Here is a 20806-nt window from a genome sequence, read left to right as displayed (position 1 = left end):
CTCTCCTTTTCAGTCAGACGTACAACTCTGCTAAGCAGAATTTAAATGTGTCGTAACTCTTGTTTCGCCCGGCCGTGCGGATACCGTGGGCTGGAATGCGCGGGTGACTCGAGGCGACCGCGCGTGCAAGTGGCGTCTTGTCGCGGTAATCGAGTCTGTATATGGGTCTGGCCACGCAGCAGCCTACCTGCATACCTACAGCGAGCTTATGTTAACTATTATTTCATATCGTTCCTAAAGCTGGGAGTCTTGCTTCGTTCAATATTACAATGGTTTGCTCTCGCATGCTTCACCCATTCGGCCTGCCTGCACTCTAACGCATTAATTTTAGCGTGAGAGAGCAGCACTAAAAAGAACAGTTCGGCTAGTTGATGCGAATCGCTGACATGAAACACGCCTGGCGAGCGCGAGAAAGACGTCGGACTAAACCCAGAAACAAAGGGGACAGTGCGTAAAACACCAACTGTGATTCGCACCGACGAGCCCAGCATTCCTAAGAATTAAAGGATCCTGCTGAAGTCTACACTGTGTCTCATCTTGCTCGTCCTGCGTCTTCGTTGCACGAAACAGGTGTGTGTCAAGTATGAAAATTGCGCCAACTAGGCAAATATTAAAGTGGTACATTGGGGTACAACAGGCCTTGCTATTACACCACTTCTACTTGCCGTGTACAGGTTAACCAGGTAAACATTCAGGTCAAGTTTAGCGCGCTGTCTTTTCTATTATTGAGTTAGTGGGACGTATTATTTTAGCGCTAAACCTATACATGTTTTAAGCCTGCTATTTCAAGGACTGAAGGATGTAAATATTCCTCTAATTTCATTCTTCACTGCGTTCCAAAGCTTATGCAAGCGCGCAACCACCGAACACCTACATTTTGTCACCGTCAAGGAGGTTGATCTGCGATTCTGTGGGTACAGGCAAATTAACGTGATTACCACCGCATAGTGTTCAGCGGTATATGTGTTATGCCCTCGGATGCCAAGATACGCCTGTTCTGTTTCGATAGCTGTTGCCGTATACGTTTATTTTATCACTTACCGATAAATATCTCATTCTGACCCAAGAGCGCTGCGTTAACGATGCCATGGACATAAATATCTTCATTACACAAAGAGCTGTTTTTACAGCACGTCATACAATTGTAAGACACAATCCGTATGTTATAGGAGTTCTGATACAAAAAAAATCTACACCTTGTAGTTTTGTTTTGTAATGAGCACCTATAACCATCCACTTATCCTGGAAACCTCGTTTGCTTGAGCCCGCGATGGTTAATTGTATGGAGATGTTTTTATAGCGCCCAGTCGAACTTTTGTTTTTATAGAGCGCCGAGAGAGGCGAGACGGCGGGTCCCAGCGGGGTTTTCATGTTAACAGCTGGCTACGTGGACACACACATGGCCGGTCTGGAGGCGCGCGCTCGGTTACAGTGGCTAGAGCTCGGTCGAGCTAAAGCCGAAAACTCATGGAGGGGCTTTAGGTCGAGCGAGCGCGCGCCTCCAGACCGGCCGTGGCACACAAGAACGCGTGTACAACCCGTTTCAACGAAGTCTTCCTTGGTGCCGCCGTAATGCACTTTGGGATGTTGGAAACGCCCCCCCCCCCCCTTCTCCAAAATTGCACTGCCGAGGCGTGGACTTCAGGCTTCCTACTCCCTTGCAAGTCCAAAACAGTGTGCTTCCTGATTCCGTTGAAATGGTGTGCTAGGAGAGAGGACTCGCAAGGAGCATGGTAGTCAACACAAACTCGGATGCAAGTGATTGTTGGTTGTTTACATTAAAAACTAGTTGGTATCGATGTCGTGAGGTGGTGCATTCGCGCGCAGTTGCGCAACACGCACTTTAATATTGACTTGAAATGGGTTCTAGGCTGTATTCGCCGTTCATATTTTGTAGATGTGTGTGTGCCCACCCAAGTCCATCCTTCAAGTTATCTCGCCTTGAAAAGCTTGTGTCTGTGCTCCTTGCCAGTGCTAATTGCAAGGCAAGCTTATATGACTGGAATCAATGTACGCAACAACGTCAGGGGTTTCACGTTCCTGCAACCGTGGATTCATAACTTATTCCACATTTATATGCTCCACGTGCGCGAAATTTCCATATATTTGTACAAATGCTCGTGCACACGATGCAGGCATGTGAATGTGAATTTGACGCCAAACCAGGGCATCACAGAAAGGAATTAAATCCGTTGCTCCTTGATAGAACTAAAGACAATAAAAATACGAAGTATCGTGTACATCACCTGACAATATTCAACAACGCTAATGCTCATCGTTTCGACTTCCTTATGCAGGCCCCATATCTGACTAAGGAAAGACTACCTAGGAGTTCGAGTTCTTCCTCTGTCATCAACCGGACTCCCAGATCATGGCCGATGCGCATTGCGCGCAATCCAGAGAATATGGCGTCTGTGACACTGGCAACGCAGTAGCCTTCCCTCGTCATCTACACATGCCGTGCACCAAAGTCGGAGACTCGGACTGCCAGCTGCTACTATACCTAAGAAGTACGAAGGAACTGTTGCTTGGCGCTTCTTTGGAGCTGGTTGAAGACCAGCGACGACCCGGCGGCCTTCGTCTGGCCGTGGTTCAGGCTCCCGCGTCCCCATGCCCTTTGCCTTGTTCATTGGACAAACGACGCAAGGAGGTGGCGCTGCATTACGCCGAGCACCTTCTGTCCGAGCACAGGTGTATAACAGCAGTCGAGATAAACGGCAGCACGGAGCAACCACGGTCTCTTCTTGCCGCTCTGGGACGCAATCTCGCCGTGAAGAGCGTGACGGTGCGCTTAGCGTTGGACCACATATATGATCCGAATGTTCACGTTCTCGAGGTGGTGAACGAACTTTCGCATCTGGAAGAACTCAAGTTCGCGTCCGTCAGCTGCAATATGCAATGGCGTTGCGAAGACGCCACGCATTTGAAGGGACCTCTGATGGAGCGAAGGACGGAGCACCTCCGAAGCCTCGACGTGTCCGTGCTCACACTGAGATCGGAGAGTGTTCGTCGACTTGTCTGGGCGCTTATTTGGAACCACACCATTACCGAACTTGCAGTGCCAGAGTGCGTATTTTGCGCGTTCTTTCACGACAATGGCGAATTGTTTGCCAGATATTTAAAAAAGAAGGACGCCACGCTAAGAAAACTGACGCTGAAGTCTCTGGGCGTCTTCAAGGACCCGGAAAATGCTTTGACGGCTCTTGCCGAAGCGTTTTGTGCTATGACCACTCTGGAGGACCTGAATATGGACATCTGTTTGGACGAGGATGGCTTGTGAGTATTTCAAGTGTGCTTAACGTCTCGGGTATATATATATATATATATATATATATATATATATATATATATATATATATATATATATATATATATATATATATATATATATATATATATATACGCAGATTAATTATGAAAAGTAGCAGACAATAAAGCCAAGGAAAGTAAAGGGGATGTTATTTGTAGTAATAAGGTTATAAATATGAAGAAAGTAAAGTGGACGAAAAGATAACTTGCCGCCGGCAGGGACCGAGGCTCGGTCTCTGCCGGCGTTATATCAAATATAAAGTTATATTAAATATTAAGTATTCATGTTTTTCTGTTTGCTGTAGGTAACCGCGAAATACAAAAAACAAAATACAACGTGGTATGCCCGCTTGCGCGCCGTATTTGCACTGATCCCTAACGTTCCTCTCCATAACCTCTCCACATATCTGTGGACAGAGCGCGGCAAGAGTTGTCATAATCATGAATGCAAAAGGCTGTGGCAGGAATGTATGACCGTCCTTTGAGTGTATGTCGCTTTGCGTAACTGTCACTTGCAGTTCTCATGAACACACTGTCAGACTAACTTCGAAATGACGACAATATGATGAAAAAGTGGGTGACGCAACGGAACGCCATGGCTGCCCTTGTATTCGAAGGCAATAGGAAGGTATCGAATGGGGTCCTGGAGGTGTTCTGGGCCCCAAAGAAACAGCTTCGGACTTACTGCGCATGCGCGGGCGTCCAACAGCGTTCGGGTTTTGCATCGGGCAGAATATTTCTCGTTTTCGGCGGGGTGTTCCAAAACTTGCCCCTACAACGTTGCGTCAGAAATATGGCGGCGCGCGTCGAAATGACGGCTCTCTATCAAGACCGAATTGACACGACTTTTGAGCAACAGCTGACGTGTAAATAAGTAAATGCTGGTATATAAGCTGTCGCTTTCTGACATCTCAAGCATACATGTATTATTGGTCGAGAAATGTTGTTTATAGATAAATAGCCGCTCACTCAAAATTGTAGAGCCTTGACCGATGACAGCAAGTAATGTGGACTAACATAATCGATCGTGATTGCCAGCCAATTCATTACCACTACGTCAATTAAATAACACGTATAAAGTAATATGCGTGTACCGAAGGCAAATTCATGCGTCAGGTTTCAACGATTGTTCATCGTAGTGTGCCTATCTGGCCCCCTTGGCACCGCAAGCGAAAGACGCAACAATGAGCGTAAGAAACCCCATTTGAAAATTCGTTATATATATATATATATATATATATATATATATATATATATATATATATATATATATATATATATATATATATATATATATATATATATATATACATACACACGTGCGTAAGCAATGCCAGAACGCGCAAAGTTCTTTGGGACCCTTAGTCCAAAACTATAGGGAATGAGCGTTTGTAGACAGCAACGACGGACACTTTCTTACCACAGCTTACCAAATGATATATGGTAGTTTAGCCGCTGCCGGTGCACTCTTTAAACGGATGAACCAGGAAGCATGATATAAGTGGCAAGAATGAATTAAGGCAATGTGAGCGTAATGCAAGTTAGCCCTTTCAGACGCCAAGTATATATGAAGAACTATCCGCAAGTACCTCAAATCTATACAACGTTATTTCGAAGCACTCTATATCCCATTGCAGGAAGAATAATGTCATAATACGCTAATTTATGCCTGTTATGGTAATTAGTTCTAATCAGACTCTAATTAAAAATATATTTATTTTGAAGTCATTCATGCTCTGTTTTTGCATAAACAGAATCAAATCTAAGGCTGGAAATATAGTGCGAATTCGTTTTCTGTTATGTCCATTTTGACCAAAGAAAAATTGTACTTTTAACGTGGCTTGCGGGAAGCGGTACAGTGACCATGTACAACAGTACACTGCAAAATTAACGTGATTGAAGACAAATTTATTATGCAGGCGGTTAAGTTCATCTACACGTCAATCGTTCTTGCTCTTTCATAGCCCCTAGTCGAAGAAACTAGCAAGAACAAGTGGTGTACGCAAATGTGTGCATAGCGTCTCAAAGGGCTAAGCTCGAACGTTTTTTTCGTGCACCACTTTCTTCAGCTCACGCCGTGTTAAAATCCAACACCATTAAATAAAATTTGTATGCGTATTGCGATGAGAGTCCGATTTGTACGTGTTTTCTCCAGTGCAGGGAGGATCGAACCATTCGCCAGAGTGGTCGCACAGAACACCACCTTACGCTCCCTCGGGCTACCCTCAGCCGCATGTCGGAGGTGCCGAAGTTCGACGGCCGGTTTCTTAGTCGTCGACCCTGCAGAGGGAGAAATTGACCCCTGGCTCACAGCTCTGAGGAAGACGTCATCGCTACAAAATCTAAGGATTGATTTCAGAACCTTTGGCCAAGAGGCATTCCCAGCCTTCCTCGACGGAGTCGCTAAGAGTGACAACCTGCGGTCCGTAGTTCTCACTCACCCACCCACAAGTGCCGAACCCGAGGACATATGCAGGGCGATCAGAGTGCGCGGACTGGGAAATCGCGTTAGGATTGCTGACTACCATGCGCAATGGTGGGGCATGCACCGTTTCGGGCAGTGCTTCGACATTACCAGAGTGACTGTTGACGTAACGCACTTCACTCTTGGCTTCACGACCATCAGTATTTCAAGTAATATGAAGTCAGCCTTCGGCCTTTTCAGAAACGTGAAGTCACTCCGCGTAAGCTGCGCCCATTTCCAAGAAGAGCATATCGCCGCTTTGTGCGCGTACCTGTCAGCACCCTCAGCGCTCGAGGACGTCGAGCTCACCTGGTGTACACTCACGCTGGACATGACAGCGGAGGAGTCGCGCCGCGTTCCTAGCAGACTGTCGTCGGCCTTAGCGTCCAACGTCAACCTTTGCAGCGTGATTATCAAAGGACTGCAGCTCGGCAACGAGGACCTGGATGCGCTGGCAGACGCCGCCCGCACGAGCAGGCGCCTCACCGAGTTTCGGTACGTGTCGCGGTCTCTCACCGCCTCGGACGGCACCATCGGAGGAAGCCTCGACGTAGAGGAGCCCCCGTTTAGGCTGGACAGCCATGCTTCAGCTGCACTGGTGGAAATACAGGTACTCTATTGATTGTATATATTATAGTGCAAAAAATTCTGTCTCTTTAACCTCCTCGGACAACTGGAGCGGTCATTACATTAACTAGGTTTGTGCATTTCCGAACTATAGTATATAACGTGAGTGAATGTAAAACCGCAGCATATTTATTATGAAAAAAAAAATCGGCATATCCCACGCACGGCGACACTCGATAAAATCATGCAGACGCAGACAGCGAGGAAATGCCACACCGCACTGTTCGGATTTGAGAGATATTCATGTCATGATTTGATAATGCTTGCCGAATGAGCCCCATCCCATCCTCATTTTTCTAGTTATTTCACTCTCATGGTTCGGATCCGCGGTTACTACCTGTCCTAAGTAGGCGTACTCCTTTACAACTTCCAGTGTCTCGTCACCTATCGCAAAGCGCTGTTCTCTGCCAAGATTGTTCCATATAACTTTAGTTTTATGCATATTAATATTCAGACCTACTCTTCTACTTTCGGTATCCAGTTCAGTAATCATGAGCTGTAATTCGTCTCCCGCCTTACTCATCAATGCAATGTCATCAGCGAATCGCAGGTTACTGAGATACTCTTCATTAACTCTTATCCCTAACTCTTCCCAATCTAGGGCCCTGAAAACCACCTGTAAACACGCGGTGAATAGCATTGGAGAGATCGTGTTTCCCTGCCGTACGCCCTTCTTTATTGGGATTCTGTCGCTTTCTTTATGGAGCACTATAGTGTCTGTGGATCCGCTGTAGATTTCTTCCATTATGTTTATATAGGCTTCGTCGATGCCCTGATTCCGCAGTGCCTGCATGACTGCTGATGTCTCCACCGAATCAAATGCCTTCTCGTAATCTATGTCATGAAATTTCGTTGACTATCGAATGTTTATTATGCGTGTAGGCATCCACCATCTGGTATGTGCCATGCTAAAGAAACGTACATTCTGTTATATGCAATGCTTAAGCTGTCGTCTGTGCTCGCCATAGACTCAGGTCACGCCACATCAATTTTCGTTTTTATCAAGTTAGTGTAACGGCTGCCAGAGCGCCGAGACTGTGTCATGTAAATCTTGATGTACATGACATGCATGTCTTTATTTTCATCTCATGACCTATTGTTCATGTCAGCCAAACACTCATGTCTTGCCATACCAATTTTTCGTATATATCCAGCTAACGAAACGGCCACGAACACACCTGGACTGTGGCAGATCACGCCGTACATGTCATGCACATCATGATTTGCATGTTGCGACCTGTCATCTATGTTCGTCATGTTATGTCGCCATACCATGGCAATTTTAGCGCACAGACCGCGTTGTATCGGCCCTGTGAGTGGAATATTCAGCTGTAAAAATGCAGCCTCTCGTTCAAAACAACCGCATGAATACCAGGGAACACCCGCAGCTCTCAAAAACACTGTGGCTGCTTGAAGTCTCTGACAGCGGTGGCTCACTGCGTGTGTGGCCTGGCGCTGTATCCATGAAGTGTGGCCTCGTCGGGCACACCTTAATTGTGCCTCACTGTATGTAGCTTTCTCGAAAACGTGATTTCTTCAAGGTAGATGGTACAGGCAGCTTTCTCTTGACGATGGTTGTGCTCGTGTAATGTTCGACCAAAGATCGCGAATTTTCGCTTAATATCTTACTTATAGAGTACTGCATGCCCTATACAGCCGTCTATGCAGGAGAGGCATGCACCCAATGCACGGCCAACTAGCGCTGCCGCATCGTTCTCTCACAAGAATAAGATTACCACAATGGCCTGACAGGGTGTATACATAAAGCGGAAACTCGTGCCCAGGAATGAGCTGACAGCCGCAATCCATAGAACGAGGTACTAATCACCTTATTTACTCGAATATAAGCGGACGTTTTTTTTTCGCTGGGGGGGGGGGGGGGGGGGGTCGGCTCGGATTCGAGTACCATGATTAAGCCTGTCTTTTTCTGGCCTTGCTAATTTCGGGGGTCGGCCTGCAATAGAGAGCGGCCTAGATCCGAGTACATACGGCAAGTTTTTGAGACGGACACCTTCATGCCTCATCAGGGGCGGATCCAGGCGCTTGCTTTGGGGGGGGCGGTTGGTTGTTGGGGGGGGGGGAGAGAGGGGGGAGGGGGGCGTTGCCCAACTTTAAAACTTCACGTTAGTAACCAAATGCTCATTATTTTTGTTCTCAGTTGCATTGCTCAGTGCCATTTCATTATCTAAAATTTCGCATATTTCCGCTAAACATTGGGGAACACGTATCAGTGTTGTTGGTAAGAGGAGGGTGAAAGAGGGAAGGGCAGGCCACCTGCTCGATAAATGAGTATTCCCACAACGGCGAGCTCTAGTATTCCTTGAACGTAGTTTCGGAGTAAGCCTCCCTTTGTTACCCCGCCCCCTCCTCCCCATTGCCTTTTTTTCTGGCCGGTCGTGTTGCCAGAAAATGCCCTTTTTATCTCCGCAGCCTAAGGACGGTCAAACGGAGCTTTCGGAGTCGCGCTCGATTATACCCCGCGCACGTGCTCTCGGAGGCTTGCTCGGTACTTCGGCGAATATAATTCACAGCACCACTGCCTGCCTTCCTTTTTTTTTTTTAACACGAAAGTGTTTTATGCCGGGGTCCACCAAGACTTCAGTGACGTATTTCCGTCACGGAAATGACGTAGAAAAAATTGACACGATCAGATGGCAAAGAAAAAAAATTTCCGTCAACTGGCATTGAACCCACGACCGCACGGTCCGCAGCAACAGATGCCGTGCACGCTATCCACTGCGCCACGGTCACAGACTGCAGAGGCTTTGCAAACGCGCCCTTTACATCTACCACTCTCCCGGTCAGCGTAGGTCAGCGGGGTGGTGTTGCCCTCTGGAAGCAGTAAAGTAATTCTTCATTACTGTGGCGTCCGCGATTAGCACCTGCAACGCGTTACACATCCGTCCCATTCGGCGCGTTTTCAATAGAAGTTCAATTTTGTCAATGCTTAACACACCGCAAGCTGGCGACCTTAGCCTAAGCGTCGTAAAAGCGTCGGCCTCGCTCATAGCATCACGCTAATCCAAACCAAAATTAGCTCTGCGACGCGTGCCCGCCTCACCTGTCTGTAACACCGCGTTCCCCGCTGACGCGCTCGCCCCGAGAAAAATCGCGGCCCGGCTACCGGGGCGGCACGACGCGCTTTGAGTTTCCTTATATTCCGGTTAAAATGTGTTCAATCACATTTTAAGATGGCGCGGGATGGCGACAAAGTTCTGCGTCCAATATGCGACGTTCTTCTGGCTATCACACCTCGTTCTCTGATTACGCTTTCACCGTTAACTACGGCTACCAGAAGGGTTTGTTTAATCATTTAACATGGACGTTAGTCGTCGGGATGGAGATGTACCACCAATCATCAAAGCGGGTGCATCCACGTTAAACGGTGCTATAGTTGCCACACATCAATATACATTTTGCTAACTTTTATATAAATGTACAGTAAACATTCAGTTACTTCTGTAAGGGCACGCATTACTTTCGTGTTATTCCGATTCCTATGACAGAGGGATCAACCATCTTTTTGGACCAGCCGCTGAAGGTTGACTAAAAGGTAACTTGTTCTGCACGCTTTGTGGGACCACGGCCGGGCTAGACTGCACGTGCGCGCTCAAGCGCGCACGTGCAGTCTAGCCCGGCCGTGGTGGGACGAAAGATGCCAGTTTGAATGACACAGAACAGACTCCTGTCTCTGAGAAAAAGATGGGAGAATTTGAAGACCCCTCGCTTTGCTGAAGAGCTGATGGCCCTGGGAGTGGGGAGGAAACTTTAGCTCGCTTCCATAAAGGCAGCAGTTGCTTTAGCAAAATAGTTGAGGCTTGTGCTCGTCGGTGCCTATTTGAAAGATGCAGGACGCAGAAGAAATCTTTTCTAGAAAGCCTGTTTCGCTCTTAACAAAAGCGCTGGGCTGTGTGAGGGGTGCTTCCCTAGTCTCGGATTGGGATGGACACAGCGACCACCTGAAAAAATTCTACGTTCTGAAAAATGGCCTTCGGTGAGGTGAAAAGCGGGGGGGGGGGGGTTGGGTTGGCTTATAGCTTTGGGGGGGGCGAACGCCCAATCGCCCCCCCCCTGGATCCGCCACTGTGCCTCATGAGGAGGGTCACGTGGCGAAGAGCCGGCGTATAGTACAAATAGAACGCTCATGAATCACGAGATACCAACTGAGCGTTGACTTCGTTTTTACGGCGTTCGCGTGATTTATTTTATATATATTGTAACGAAGAGGAAGTATTGCGGCGCAGAGGCAGCATCATCGAGCATGCAGCCTATAAATCGTCTTGATATATATATATATGAGTGTGTGCGCGCGTGTGTAATTACTTTTCTCTTCTACTGCGTAAGGCATAGTAGAAGAGAAGCATGATCTACAACCGCAGGAGCGGTTATGGCAAGCCTCCTGGGAGAAAAAAGCGGCACTCATGTGACTCCGTTTACTGACGTCTTGGGGATCTGAAGCCATACAAAAGCACGTGAAATATTCATTGTGCGCATATATCATGATAATGAAAGGAAATTTAATGAGTACTGGGTTAATGAGCGATAGTTAATTAGTGAGCGCTGGACATTTATACTGGTGTGTCCCAGCTATCACGCGGCAATATAAAAAAAGAGGAAGGTCGTTACGCGGAGCACACCTAGTGCATATTGTTCCCAGTATGCTGTACTAGCCACTACAAATTTTATCGCTAATGAGGTTTAGTTAATTAGAGCCAATTAGGTTTCTAACTCGACAAATACTCACCTAATCATTAAAATGTCAATGAGGCATATGTAGGCACGTTCAAATCACATCTAACCACGCTATTTTCAACAACGTACTCATTGCGTGCTCGCTTTTTTTTTTTTGGCTAATGAAGAGAGGCCGCGAAATCTGGAAAATGACACGTGAGTAGACTGCAGCGCGAATCAGGAAGCAGCGCCCTCAAACAGGCTCACTGTGCGGTAGCAAGTCAAGAATACGCTGCCACCTTTTGCGGGTGGGAGCGTAGTCACGTGTGATTTTTCATATTTCGCGTGCTTTCTTTATGAGCCGGAAAATATGAGCCCGTAATTAGCACGTTGCTGAAAATAGCGCAGTTAGACGTCATTTGAGCATACATACTCACTGACATTTTAAAGATTAGGTGGGTGCTTGTCGAGTTAGAAACATAATTAGCACTAATTAACTAAACCTCATTAACGAACAAATTAGTAGTGGCTACTACCGTAAACTGGGAACAATATGCACTAGGTGTACTTCGCGTAACGCTGTCCCTCCTTTTTTAAATCGTGCCGCGTGGTGGCTAGGACGCCCCTGTATACTGTGCGCGGTAAAATAGCAACACCGGACGGCTTTCGCCTTCGAATCCTTTTACATGAATGCACAAGGGACACTACGAGATGTTTTAGCTTCCGTCATATCTATTACAGCATTCCCAATACCTCCCTCTCGTTGATGGTGCGTAACTATATACGGGCGCCAGTTTACCAACATGTTCATGGTTTTCAAGTCTACAAACTAAGCTCCATTTCTGTGCTTACAGAACTCGACTCGCCGCAACGCCGGCCGTGTGTCGGCAGCTGCCCGTTTTGTGTTGGGCGAGCGAGACACCGGAGAGGCTGCTCTGGGCATCGAGCTTTTCTACGACCACCCCCACCTGCTGGGGCTGGTGAGGGACGGCGCTCTTGTGGACATCTCCGAAGCCAAAGCGATGATCCGTAAAGCACGCAAGAAGCTGCGAAAATACAGTCTGGACAAGTTCATGAGGACTGCCGGCGTCGTGTTCCAGTCGGTAGAGTGCCATCCGCAGCATGACGGCAGTCTGCAGCTCCCTGACATCGGCGAGGACTGCTGGTCGTTGATCTGCAGGTACCTGAGTCTCGCGGACGTTGTGAAGACTGCGTGACCCCCGGGTAGGTGGAAAGGTGTTAACATTAGGTGTGCTTTTGTCTGTAATGTCGCGACATCTTGCAAAGTTAATCAGCGCGAAAGACGAATACATAAGATACACGCACATACAAAATCAGGGCTCACTGCCCCTGCGTGTGCGTATTTTCCGCACTGGTCCCGCGTGTGCGTTGCAATGATCTTTGGTGCTGATTAAGTTTGCAACGTGCTAACGTTGTTGGCTGTTTGCAATGGTTGAAGTGGATAGAACAGGCAGAAGAGTTTCACACACAGCAGCGCTTTGCTGGGTATCAATATCTTCGGTGTGGGCCCGTCGAATCCGTCATGCTGCGTATACAAAAACCGCGGAGACAAAAGCATGCCATTGTCGATTGGTGTTCGTGATAGTTGCTGACCTCAAACACCTTACATCGATGAGGACCAAACGCTAGAAAATACGTGTACTTTGACTGAGGTGTCCGCTTAATAACCTCTGGCGGTCAAAATTAATCCCGAGTTCCACACTATGGCGTGCCTCATAGTCATATTAGCGGTATCAGGACCGGGTGACGCTCATGTCTCTCTTCCAAGCATATCCGCTAGAGGACTTTCTCTCGGCTTTCGGAATATTGAGAAAAACCTTCTCAAAATAGAAATGGATGTTTGTGGTTCAACAGTTATATTGTATACGTGTGACATCGCAGCATAACTTGACTTAAAATTATGACCAATTAACTGTCGCATGACAAGCGAACACAGAATGTACAAGTACAAGCGAATATGCGCTTGTCTTAGTATGTTCTTTCCTCGCCTTTGTTAGTGTTGCGCCACGAAATCATCAAAATAGAAGCGCTCGTGCGGAATCAGCTTAAGCGATATTTCCCTAACTCTTCCGTATGCCATTGTAGAAATGAATGGAACAGAGGGCACGGAGTGACCGAGTAGAAGGCCTTCATCCTACTTACATGGCGTTTCTTTTCTTTTCTTTTTTTTCTCGCACAGAATTGACATGACCCTCCCAGCCGATGAAAACGAAGACAACGGAACCTGAGGACAAGTCGATGGCGACGTACCTACCTAGTCACTAGTCTGTCATATGCTGGCGGATGCTCTTACTGGAGAACCGGCGTGGAACTGTGAACCTTTGACAGGCATCTTTACGAAGAACATTCTTTTTTTTTTCACCACTCTGTTTTCTTATCTTTACCAGGACCCTACACTTAGATAAGTAAAAAAAAAAACTTGTAGAAGGGCCCCTCTCGACATGGACCACCGTGTACAAAACCATAGTAACCGGCTGCAGTAATAATCGTACCCTTGTTTCTAAGATTTCGAAGCACCAAAGTGTTCTTATTTTCATATCTTGTGCACGGATTGACGTACTGAAATTTGACTCTACGCCAGAAGTGTTGTTCTCCATCGAAAAAAAAAGAACAGTGCTCATTTTTTTTTGTCCCATTCTGAAGCATGATGGCTTGTGTTGCATTAAAGTGATTTCGAAAACAGAAACAATAGTCTGTTTTCATAACGCGAAAGTGTGTTTTATGCTGGGGCACACCAAGCATTGAGTGCCGCCATTTCTGTCGCAGTAGATACACGGGAACCCGACGCCTTTACCACTGGGCTGCTACACAACCGATAGGGATTGCGGCTTGATCGGGGACATACATAAACGGACTGTTTGCGCATTCATTTTTCACTGTGAACAAGGCTCCCGTGAACATTCGCGGTAAGTGTCCATTTTAACACCATAGGCTTGAAGTAACAAAAAAGAAACACAGGTGACAGCGGCATCATGCTCGCGAAAAGCAGGGTGGCGGTAAAAGTGAAAGCTCCTGCCTTGCCTCTTCGTGTACATAGCGCACTGTGACACGGAGCAGAAAAGTACCTTGCCGCCGGTAACCTTTAGCTGCACTTTTCCGGATTGTGTAGCCTCTAGGGGTCCACACACAAGAAGCGAGAGCAAAACAACGCTATTCAAATGCGAAAACGCCGCGAAATCGCGGTTAAAAACGCATTCAGTTGTGCCAGAGCGAGGCGAGGTCCCGTGATCCAGCCCTGCACGTCACAGCGATTGCAGCGCCTGCGTCTCCAGTGGTGGGCCTCGTGCGGTACGGTATGACGGTACTGCTCCTCCTTTCCCGGTCATTGAGCTCCAGTGAAGGCACCCTAAAGGCCGAAACATATACAGCGTTTTTGCAGGTGTTTTCTGACGTTGCGTCCCTCGGCGTCGTCGTATCAACGACGCCAGGAAGGGCGGCAAACCATATGAGGAGCGTTAAGGCCAGCGTCAGCTGAGCGTCGCACAGTGTGACCAGAGGACATAAACAAAACAGGTGCGGCCTGCTGCGTGGCGCCAAAACGGCGTCCGGGGCCTAGTTCTCCTTGCGCCCGCTCTGGCGCCACCACAACGGTCCAGCTGTTCACGGAGAAGCGCTTCGACAGCCGCGTTTGTACGCCAGGCGTTTTATAGTTGCACATTACAGGTTGAATATTGAAGTCGTTATTAGAACTGCCGATTAACCCACATATGTGAACAGTTTGCCCTGGAGTACCAATGTTTTGTAGAGTGGGCCTCAATACTCTCCATGAATGCTGCCCGTTTGACTCACCTAAAATGAAAAGTGTTACTGAATTTCAGATCCCGTTAATGGGCAGGCAGTCGCCGGGAAAGTTCCAAGGGCAGACATATCGGCCCACCGAAACGCACCACGTAAGCACACATAATTTAAATGTAGGTCCTTTTATGCCGGTTGTGGTCGAAAGCAAGAGTTAGAGCCAAGAGTTGACAACACAAACAAAATATATTCTGAGTTAAGGCAGTGCAAGCACCACGCAAACATCCACACTCGGCAGGTATCAATTACAACTCACAACATCACTCAGATGGTGTTTAAAACAACGGGAACAAACTTACCGTGTTACAAATGCACTCTCATCCATTAGAAACTATCCAAGAACACTTAAAGGGACCGACAACTGCCCAGAATATGACATGAGTTGACTCCACTGATGTAAAGATTGTCCGTTACACCGACTCAAATCAACCCTGTTTTTTTTCGTGAGAGATGGATTTATATTTTTATTTCTTAATTGAAAGTCACGAAAAATGACCTGTGGCGCCTCTGGCGGCAAAAACATGAATGATCCGATGAAGACGGCCACGTGACCTTTGATTGCTGTACGCGGTCGACGATTTTTTTGTTAGTATTGAAATATCGTTCGTTTCTTTACATTAAAAGGTATTACTCCATAATAATGTACATATAGGCCTGCGTTAGTAGTATGCATGAAAGTGGCGCTGCCTTCGCGTGACGTAATGATCCCATGTTCGTCAGCGCGTCTTGAGCAACTTTTCAGCGTGCTCATGCAACCATGCACGCAGTTTCCAGGTCGCTAAGATTTTGGAGCGGCGTAGTTTTGCTACCTACACTTCGTCTCAGAAATGACGCGCGCTGCTACTCGGTGCGACCGTGCATATGCACAGTTACGTTTTCGATTACTTGGCTTGGCTCGTGTATCGAGAGAGTAACGACGCCGGGACAAGCCATCCATGACACAGGCGCAGGCAACCTTGGGCGCAGGCGCACACAACGCTGTACAAATACCGGGAAGGTGTATAAAGCCACACATCTCATTGTAACAGCTTGCTATTTTCAAAAATGGTTGGAAAGCTCAAAATAAAGGTGGTTAAGCATACTTACAGTAACTCCTGCGAAAGGAGAACAACGATAGCTTTCACAAGGGCTAGCGGCATCGCTATCAATTCTCAGCGTTGCTGGAGCAAGCCTGCATGCGTGTTTGGAGCCTTTCAGATCGAAAAATAGTGCTTATAAAATAACTACGTGCTTTTCGGATGAACCACTGCAGCTACAAACGCTACGAAGGGTGAGCTTCCTGACGCGCCGTAAAAAACTGGGTCGAGAAAAATCAGTTGTCGGTCCCTTTAAAGGCCTTGAATATTCACCAAACGTGTGCAGCCCACAATTCTTCGAACGTTTCTCGTATATTTCTCTTCCATGAAACACTCAAACAATATCCAGCTCTGGTCACCGTCATTCGGCGACACTCTTCTAAACAGTGCTCCCACGGTGTCATCACTCGATTATCCAAGATCAACTGACCGGCACTACACGACTCACACGAACTAAATTTCTTCGCCGACTTCACCCTACCGTCCTACCCTCCGTCGTCTCTCGTTTGGATCCTTCCCGGTTTCGCGGACACTCCAAGTGATTGTTCGGCTCGTAGCTAGAGTGCCTCGATGCGCGCGCCCCCGCTTAGAGTGGTGTCAGCTTTTGAAAGGGCAGGTGCCGCCTCCTCGGCCTTGGCGGCAGCGTGGCCGCCATTTTGAATCGCCCGCCCGGTTACTTGTGCGTGGCGCGAGTGCTGTTTTTAGGTCGGTGCTCATTTCCCTCCAGTTTTATGCGCTCGATACCGTCACCATGGCCGGGTGTTGCGTGCCGCAGTGCACCAGTCATTCCAGAAACGCTGGGAGCTGTATCGTTTTAGAAGATACGAGGTTTCTTTGGACAGTAAAAATCAAACGTGACAAGCGGCATCCGAAGAACACATTATGCTCTTGCAGCGTAAGTTTCCGGCCGGTATTTCGAATGCACATGCAAGGATAACTTCTGCCGGTGTTAACCTTGCGTAATAAATGGACACACTGATATCAGCTACATGCTTAAAATGCTTTGGTTCACGTGTGCATGAATCCTGCATTTTTCTTCGCAAGCATTCTTTACTGCACTTGATTGGTCCTGTATCTGCCTTTGATTTTCGCTTTCGCTATTTTTGTGATTTGAAATGTATCAAGGAATATATTATGCGTGTTTATCAGCAGATCAGATCCTTTTTTTTCCTAATAATTATTATTTGTGAGAATTTACGTCCCAAGTACCCCGATATGATTATGAGTGGCGCCGTATATAGTGGAAGGCTCCCGAAATTTTGACCATCTGTTGTTCTTTAACGTACACCAAAATCTAAGTACGCGGGCCTCTGTCATTTCACCTCCATCGAAATGGAGCCGCTGCGGTAGGGATTCCATCCCGCAACCTTCGGGTCACCAGTCAAGCACCATAACTAAAACCATGGCGGTTTTTTTTATTAGATGCGAAGTATCTTATGGCGGAGTTCAATCCGGTGGTGGTGGTGGTGGTGGTGTGCGGCGTGACCACTCTTACCGCGCATGCGTATACCCTCTCCCATCTCCCCCTTCCCCCTCTCTACTTCCCCTCTCTCTTACCTCTCTCCACTTCCCCTCTCCCTTATCCCTCTCCACTTTCACTCTCCCCTCTCCACTTTCCCTCTGAAACGCGGGCTAGACATGCCGAAATTCTCTCCTGCGCAACGCCGCGATCAGCACCAGCGCATGCGCGTCCCCTTCCCCTCTCTCCTCTCCTACGCTGCCCCCCTCTCGCACGCCTGCCCACCGCGTTCCCCGCTCGCCCTGTGAGGATTAACGGCCAGGCTAGAGGGAAGACAAGACGCGCGTAGCGTTCCTCTTCGCGTTCAACGACGCGAGGTCGGTAGCATGCCCAAAGAACGCCAACGGAACGCGATTGTGCAAGTGCTCCGGCTTCGCATCGCCTCATGGTCCCCTTTAGCGGGAAATGATGTAATTTTATTCCTTTCCGTGTTTCAAGTACGCCTTCTGTGCTGGTTTGATGCCCATGTATGTATGTGTGCAGTTAAATGTTTTTTATCCTTCCCTGTTTCTGTGTTTCAAGGTTACATTTTCGTCCTGTCTTAAATAATTAAGCAGTTCCTGTTTTTTTAATCATTTACGATCACTGTGAATCGACTAGTGGCAGTTGTGTTTTATTGTGTAATTTATGTTTTATTTGTGCAATTGCTTCTGTCCGCGCAGCACTAATGCGCACAAATAAATGGCCTGTACAATGAATATTGTCGCGAGAGGAAACGCCACACAGGGAACTCGAAGCGACCAGCTGTTTACTTTCGGCCACAACAGCCACCAACTTCGTCGCTCTCTTCTTCTGCCACCACTAGCGCGTGGCATTACCCTCTCCCCAGAAAAAAAAAGACATGAAAACAGACAAAAAAGAGACAATAACAGTGAAAGCGTTGCCAAAAAAAAAAGAAAGAACGTGTCTGTTGCACAGCACAAGGGCGAGATAAAAGAAATGGGAAATAACTGCACAATGGTCCTGAAGGCAGGCTCCGCACCACAAAGTGCGTGACTTGCAGTCAACGGGAATGGTACGGCTTCATCCTGGAGACATGAACAACATCCGAGGAGCGTAGTCTACGGGAATGGTGTGATGTGTCTGCTGGGACAACTTCGTAGTTGACTGCACCGAGGCGATGAAGAACTCGGTAGGGTCCAAAGTATCGGCATAACAATTTCTCGGAGCGCCCTCGTTGACGTATGGGGATCCAAACCCAGACTAGGTCGCCAGGCTCGTACGTTACAGTTCTATGCTGGGTGTTGTACTGGTGAGCGTCTTGATTTTGCCGCGACAAAATGCGTAAGCGTGCTAACTTCCGGGCTTCTTCGGCGCGCTGAACAAATACGTCTGTATCCGGGGTAATCGCGTCCGGTGGAGTTGGTTGTAGCATGATGTCAAGCATCGTAGTGACGTCGCGGCCGTAAACCAGACTAAAAGGAGCAAAGCCGGTGGTTTCCTGAAGCGCAGTGTTGTAGGCAAATGTGACATATGGGAGGATTTCGTCCAAGTTCTTGTGATCTTTGGCGACATACATCGAAAGCATATCTGCAATTGTTTTGTTAAGGCGTTCGGTTAACCCGTTGGTCTGCGGGTGGTACGCGGTTGCTGTTCGGTGTGTCGTACCACTCAGCCGCAGGATATCTCGGAGCAATTGTGCCGTAAATGCCGTACCACGATCTGTGATGATAACAGCGGGGGCATTGCATAATACTTTGGATGAAATTGCGGAGGCTCAGCGTACGGCACAGAAAGAGCGGTTGCTAGGTACACCGGCGGGTAGGTATATCTTAGAGTCAATTGGAGAATCGGTGGTTGCGTCGCGCGATGGGGAGCGTCTATACGAGTTGAACGCGAACCTTAGGGCTAATATCATGGTTCATCCGTTTCCGCGGAATGTGCACCCTGTGCACAATGTAGGAAGGCGAAAGGCGAGAGCTAGGCCTCTGTTGTGAGAGGCAAAGGATCGGGAGGAGGAGTGGGCGTTTGTTGACGCTGCATGGATTAATGGGAAAGATGCTTACTCGGTGGTGGTGGTAGATGGCAAAGGGAGCGTTCGCAATGCCGCTTCCGTTTACACAAAAAATCCGGGGGCCGCTGAGCAGGTGGCTATTGCTCTAGCACTCATTGTTTCAGGCAGAGTTTTAGTCTTTAGTGACTCGCGATCTGCGATTAAAGCCTTCTCGAGGGGAGTTGTTGCAGAACCGGCTTACAGACTGCTGCAAGGTAGGGACATCACTTCGCATACAGTTACTTGGTTTCCGGCGCACATGGAGTCAGTGGAGGGAGCCCCGCGTAACCTCAACGAGGTGGCGCACAGGGAGGCACGAGGATTAGTGTGCCGTGCACTCCCTCAGGAGGCCGGATCTCCCGCTCCTGAGTTTAGGGACCAGCTATTAACTTATAACGATATCACCAAGCACTATTACCTAGGGCGCAGGGCATTCCCCTTGCCACATTCTAGATTAAACAAGCCACAGGCGGTTACGTTAAGGCTTCTGCAGACGCGGACGTACCCTAACCCAGTCGTCATGAATAAAATTAATCCGGACTGCGGGATTTCAGTCTATTGTAGTAAGTGCGGGGGTTTGCTCGATTTAGCCAACGTGCTTTGGCGCTGCTCGGCGTTGGCCGGTGATGGTTCTCAAGGTGAACAGTGGTGGCAGCGAATGCTGCACAGTGACGCGCTGGCGGACCAACTCAGGGCTGTCGAGAGGGCCCGTGTGGCGGCAGAAGGGCTTGGCCTCTCTGTCCCGACATGGGAGCGGCCCGCATCAGTCCTGGACTGAATCCTCAGGACATCAATAAAGTTATCCATACCATACCATATACCGTGGCGGAGAACGATGTTTTTGACAAAAAAATTAGCCACATCGGAAGCAGTTGCTCGCTGAACGGCTTGGTTTTCGCAGTATCTAGTCAAGTAGTCGTTGGCGACGACAATCCAGCGGTTATCAGCTGAAGATTTCGGAAACGGGCCGAGTAGATCCATCCCGACCTGTGCAAAAGGTGCGTGAGGGGGTCGTACAGGTTGAAGCAGACCGGCTGGTTTCATCGGTGGATTTTTGCGGCGTTGGCAAGCTGTGCAAGTCTTGACGTACTGCCTGACGGTTTTTGTAAGTTTCCGCCAGTAGTATTTCTGCTTGATCCTCGCCAGAGTACGCGCGAAGCCAAGATGTCCGGACGATGGTTCGTCGTGGCATGCTCGCAAAATGTCGTCGTGGAGAACAGAAGGAACGACTAGGAGGTAAACAGTTTTCGTAGGATGAAAGTTGCGCTTGTAGAGGACGTCGTTGCGTAGACAGAAAGATGACAAGTCACGCGCAAACTGACGTGGGGGTT

General features: G+C 48.1%; 1 protein-coding gene across 1 annotated transcript in view; it reads left to right on the top strand.

Moving 5' to 3' along the window:
* Nucleotides 1-6104: 6104 nt before the first annotated feature.
* LOC119391406 (uncharacterized) overlaps nt 6105-20806 on the top strand; it is a 72166-nt gene continuing 57464 nt past the window's right edge. The window contains exon 1 of the mRNA XM_049415278.1: nt 6105-6383. Within this exon, the coding sequence (XP_049271235.1) occupies nt 6105-6383 (279 nt within the window). The remainder of the gene's footprint in view (nt 6384-20806) is intronic.

The sequence above is a fragment of the Rhipicephalus sanguineus genome, chromosome 4 (assembly GCF_013339695.2).
Source record: "Rhipicephalus sanguineus isolate Rsan-2018 chromosome 4, BIME_Rsan_1.4, whole genome shotgun sequence".
Lineage (NCBI taxonomy): Eukaryota > Metazoa > Arthropoda > Arachnida > Ixodida > Ixodidae > Rhipicephalus > Rhipicephalus sanguineus.
This window is presented reverse-complemented; position numbering and strand designations above follow the sequence as displayed.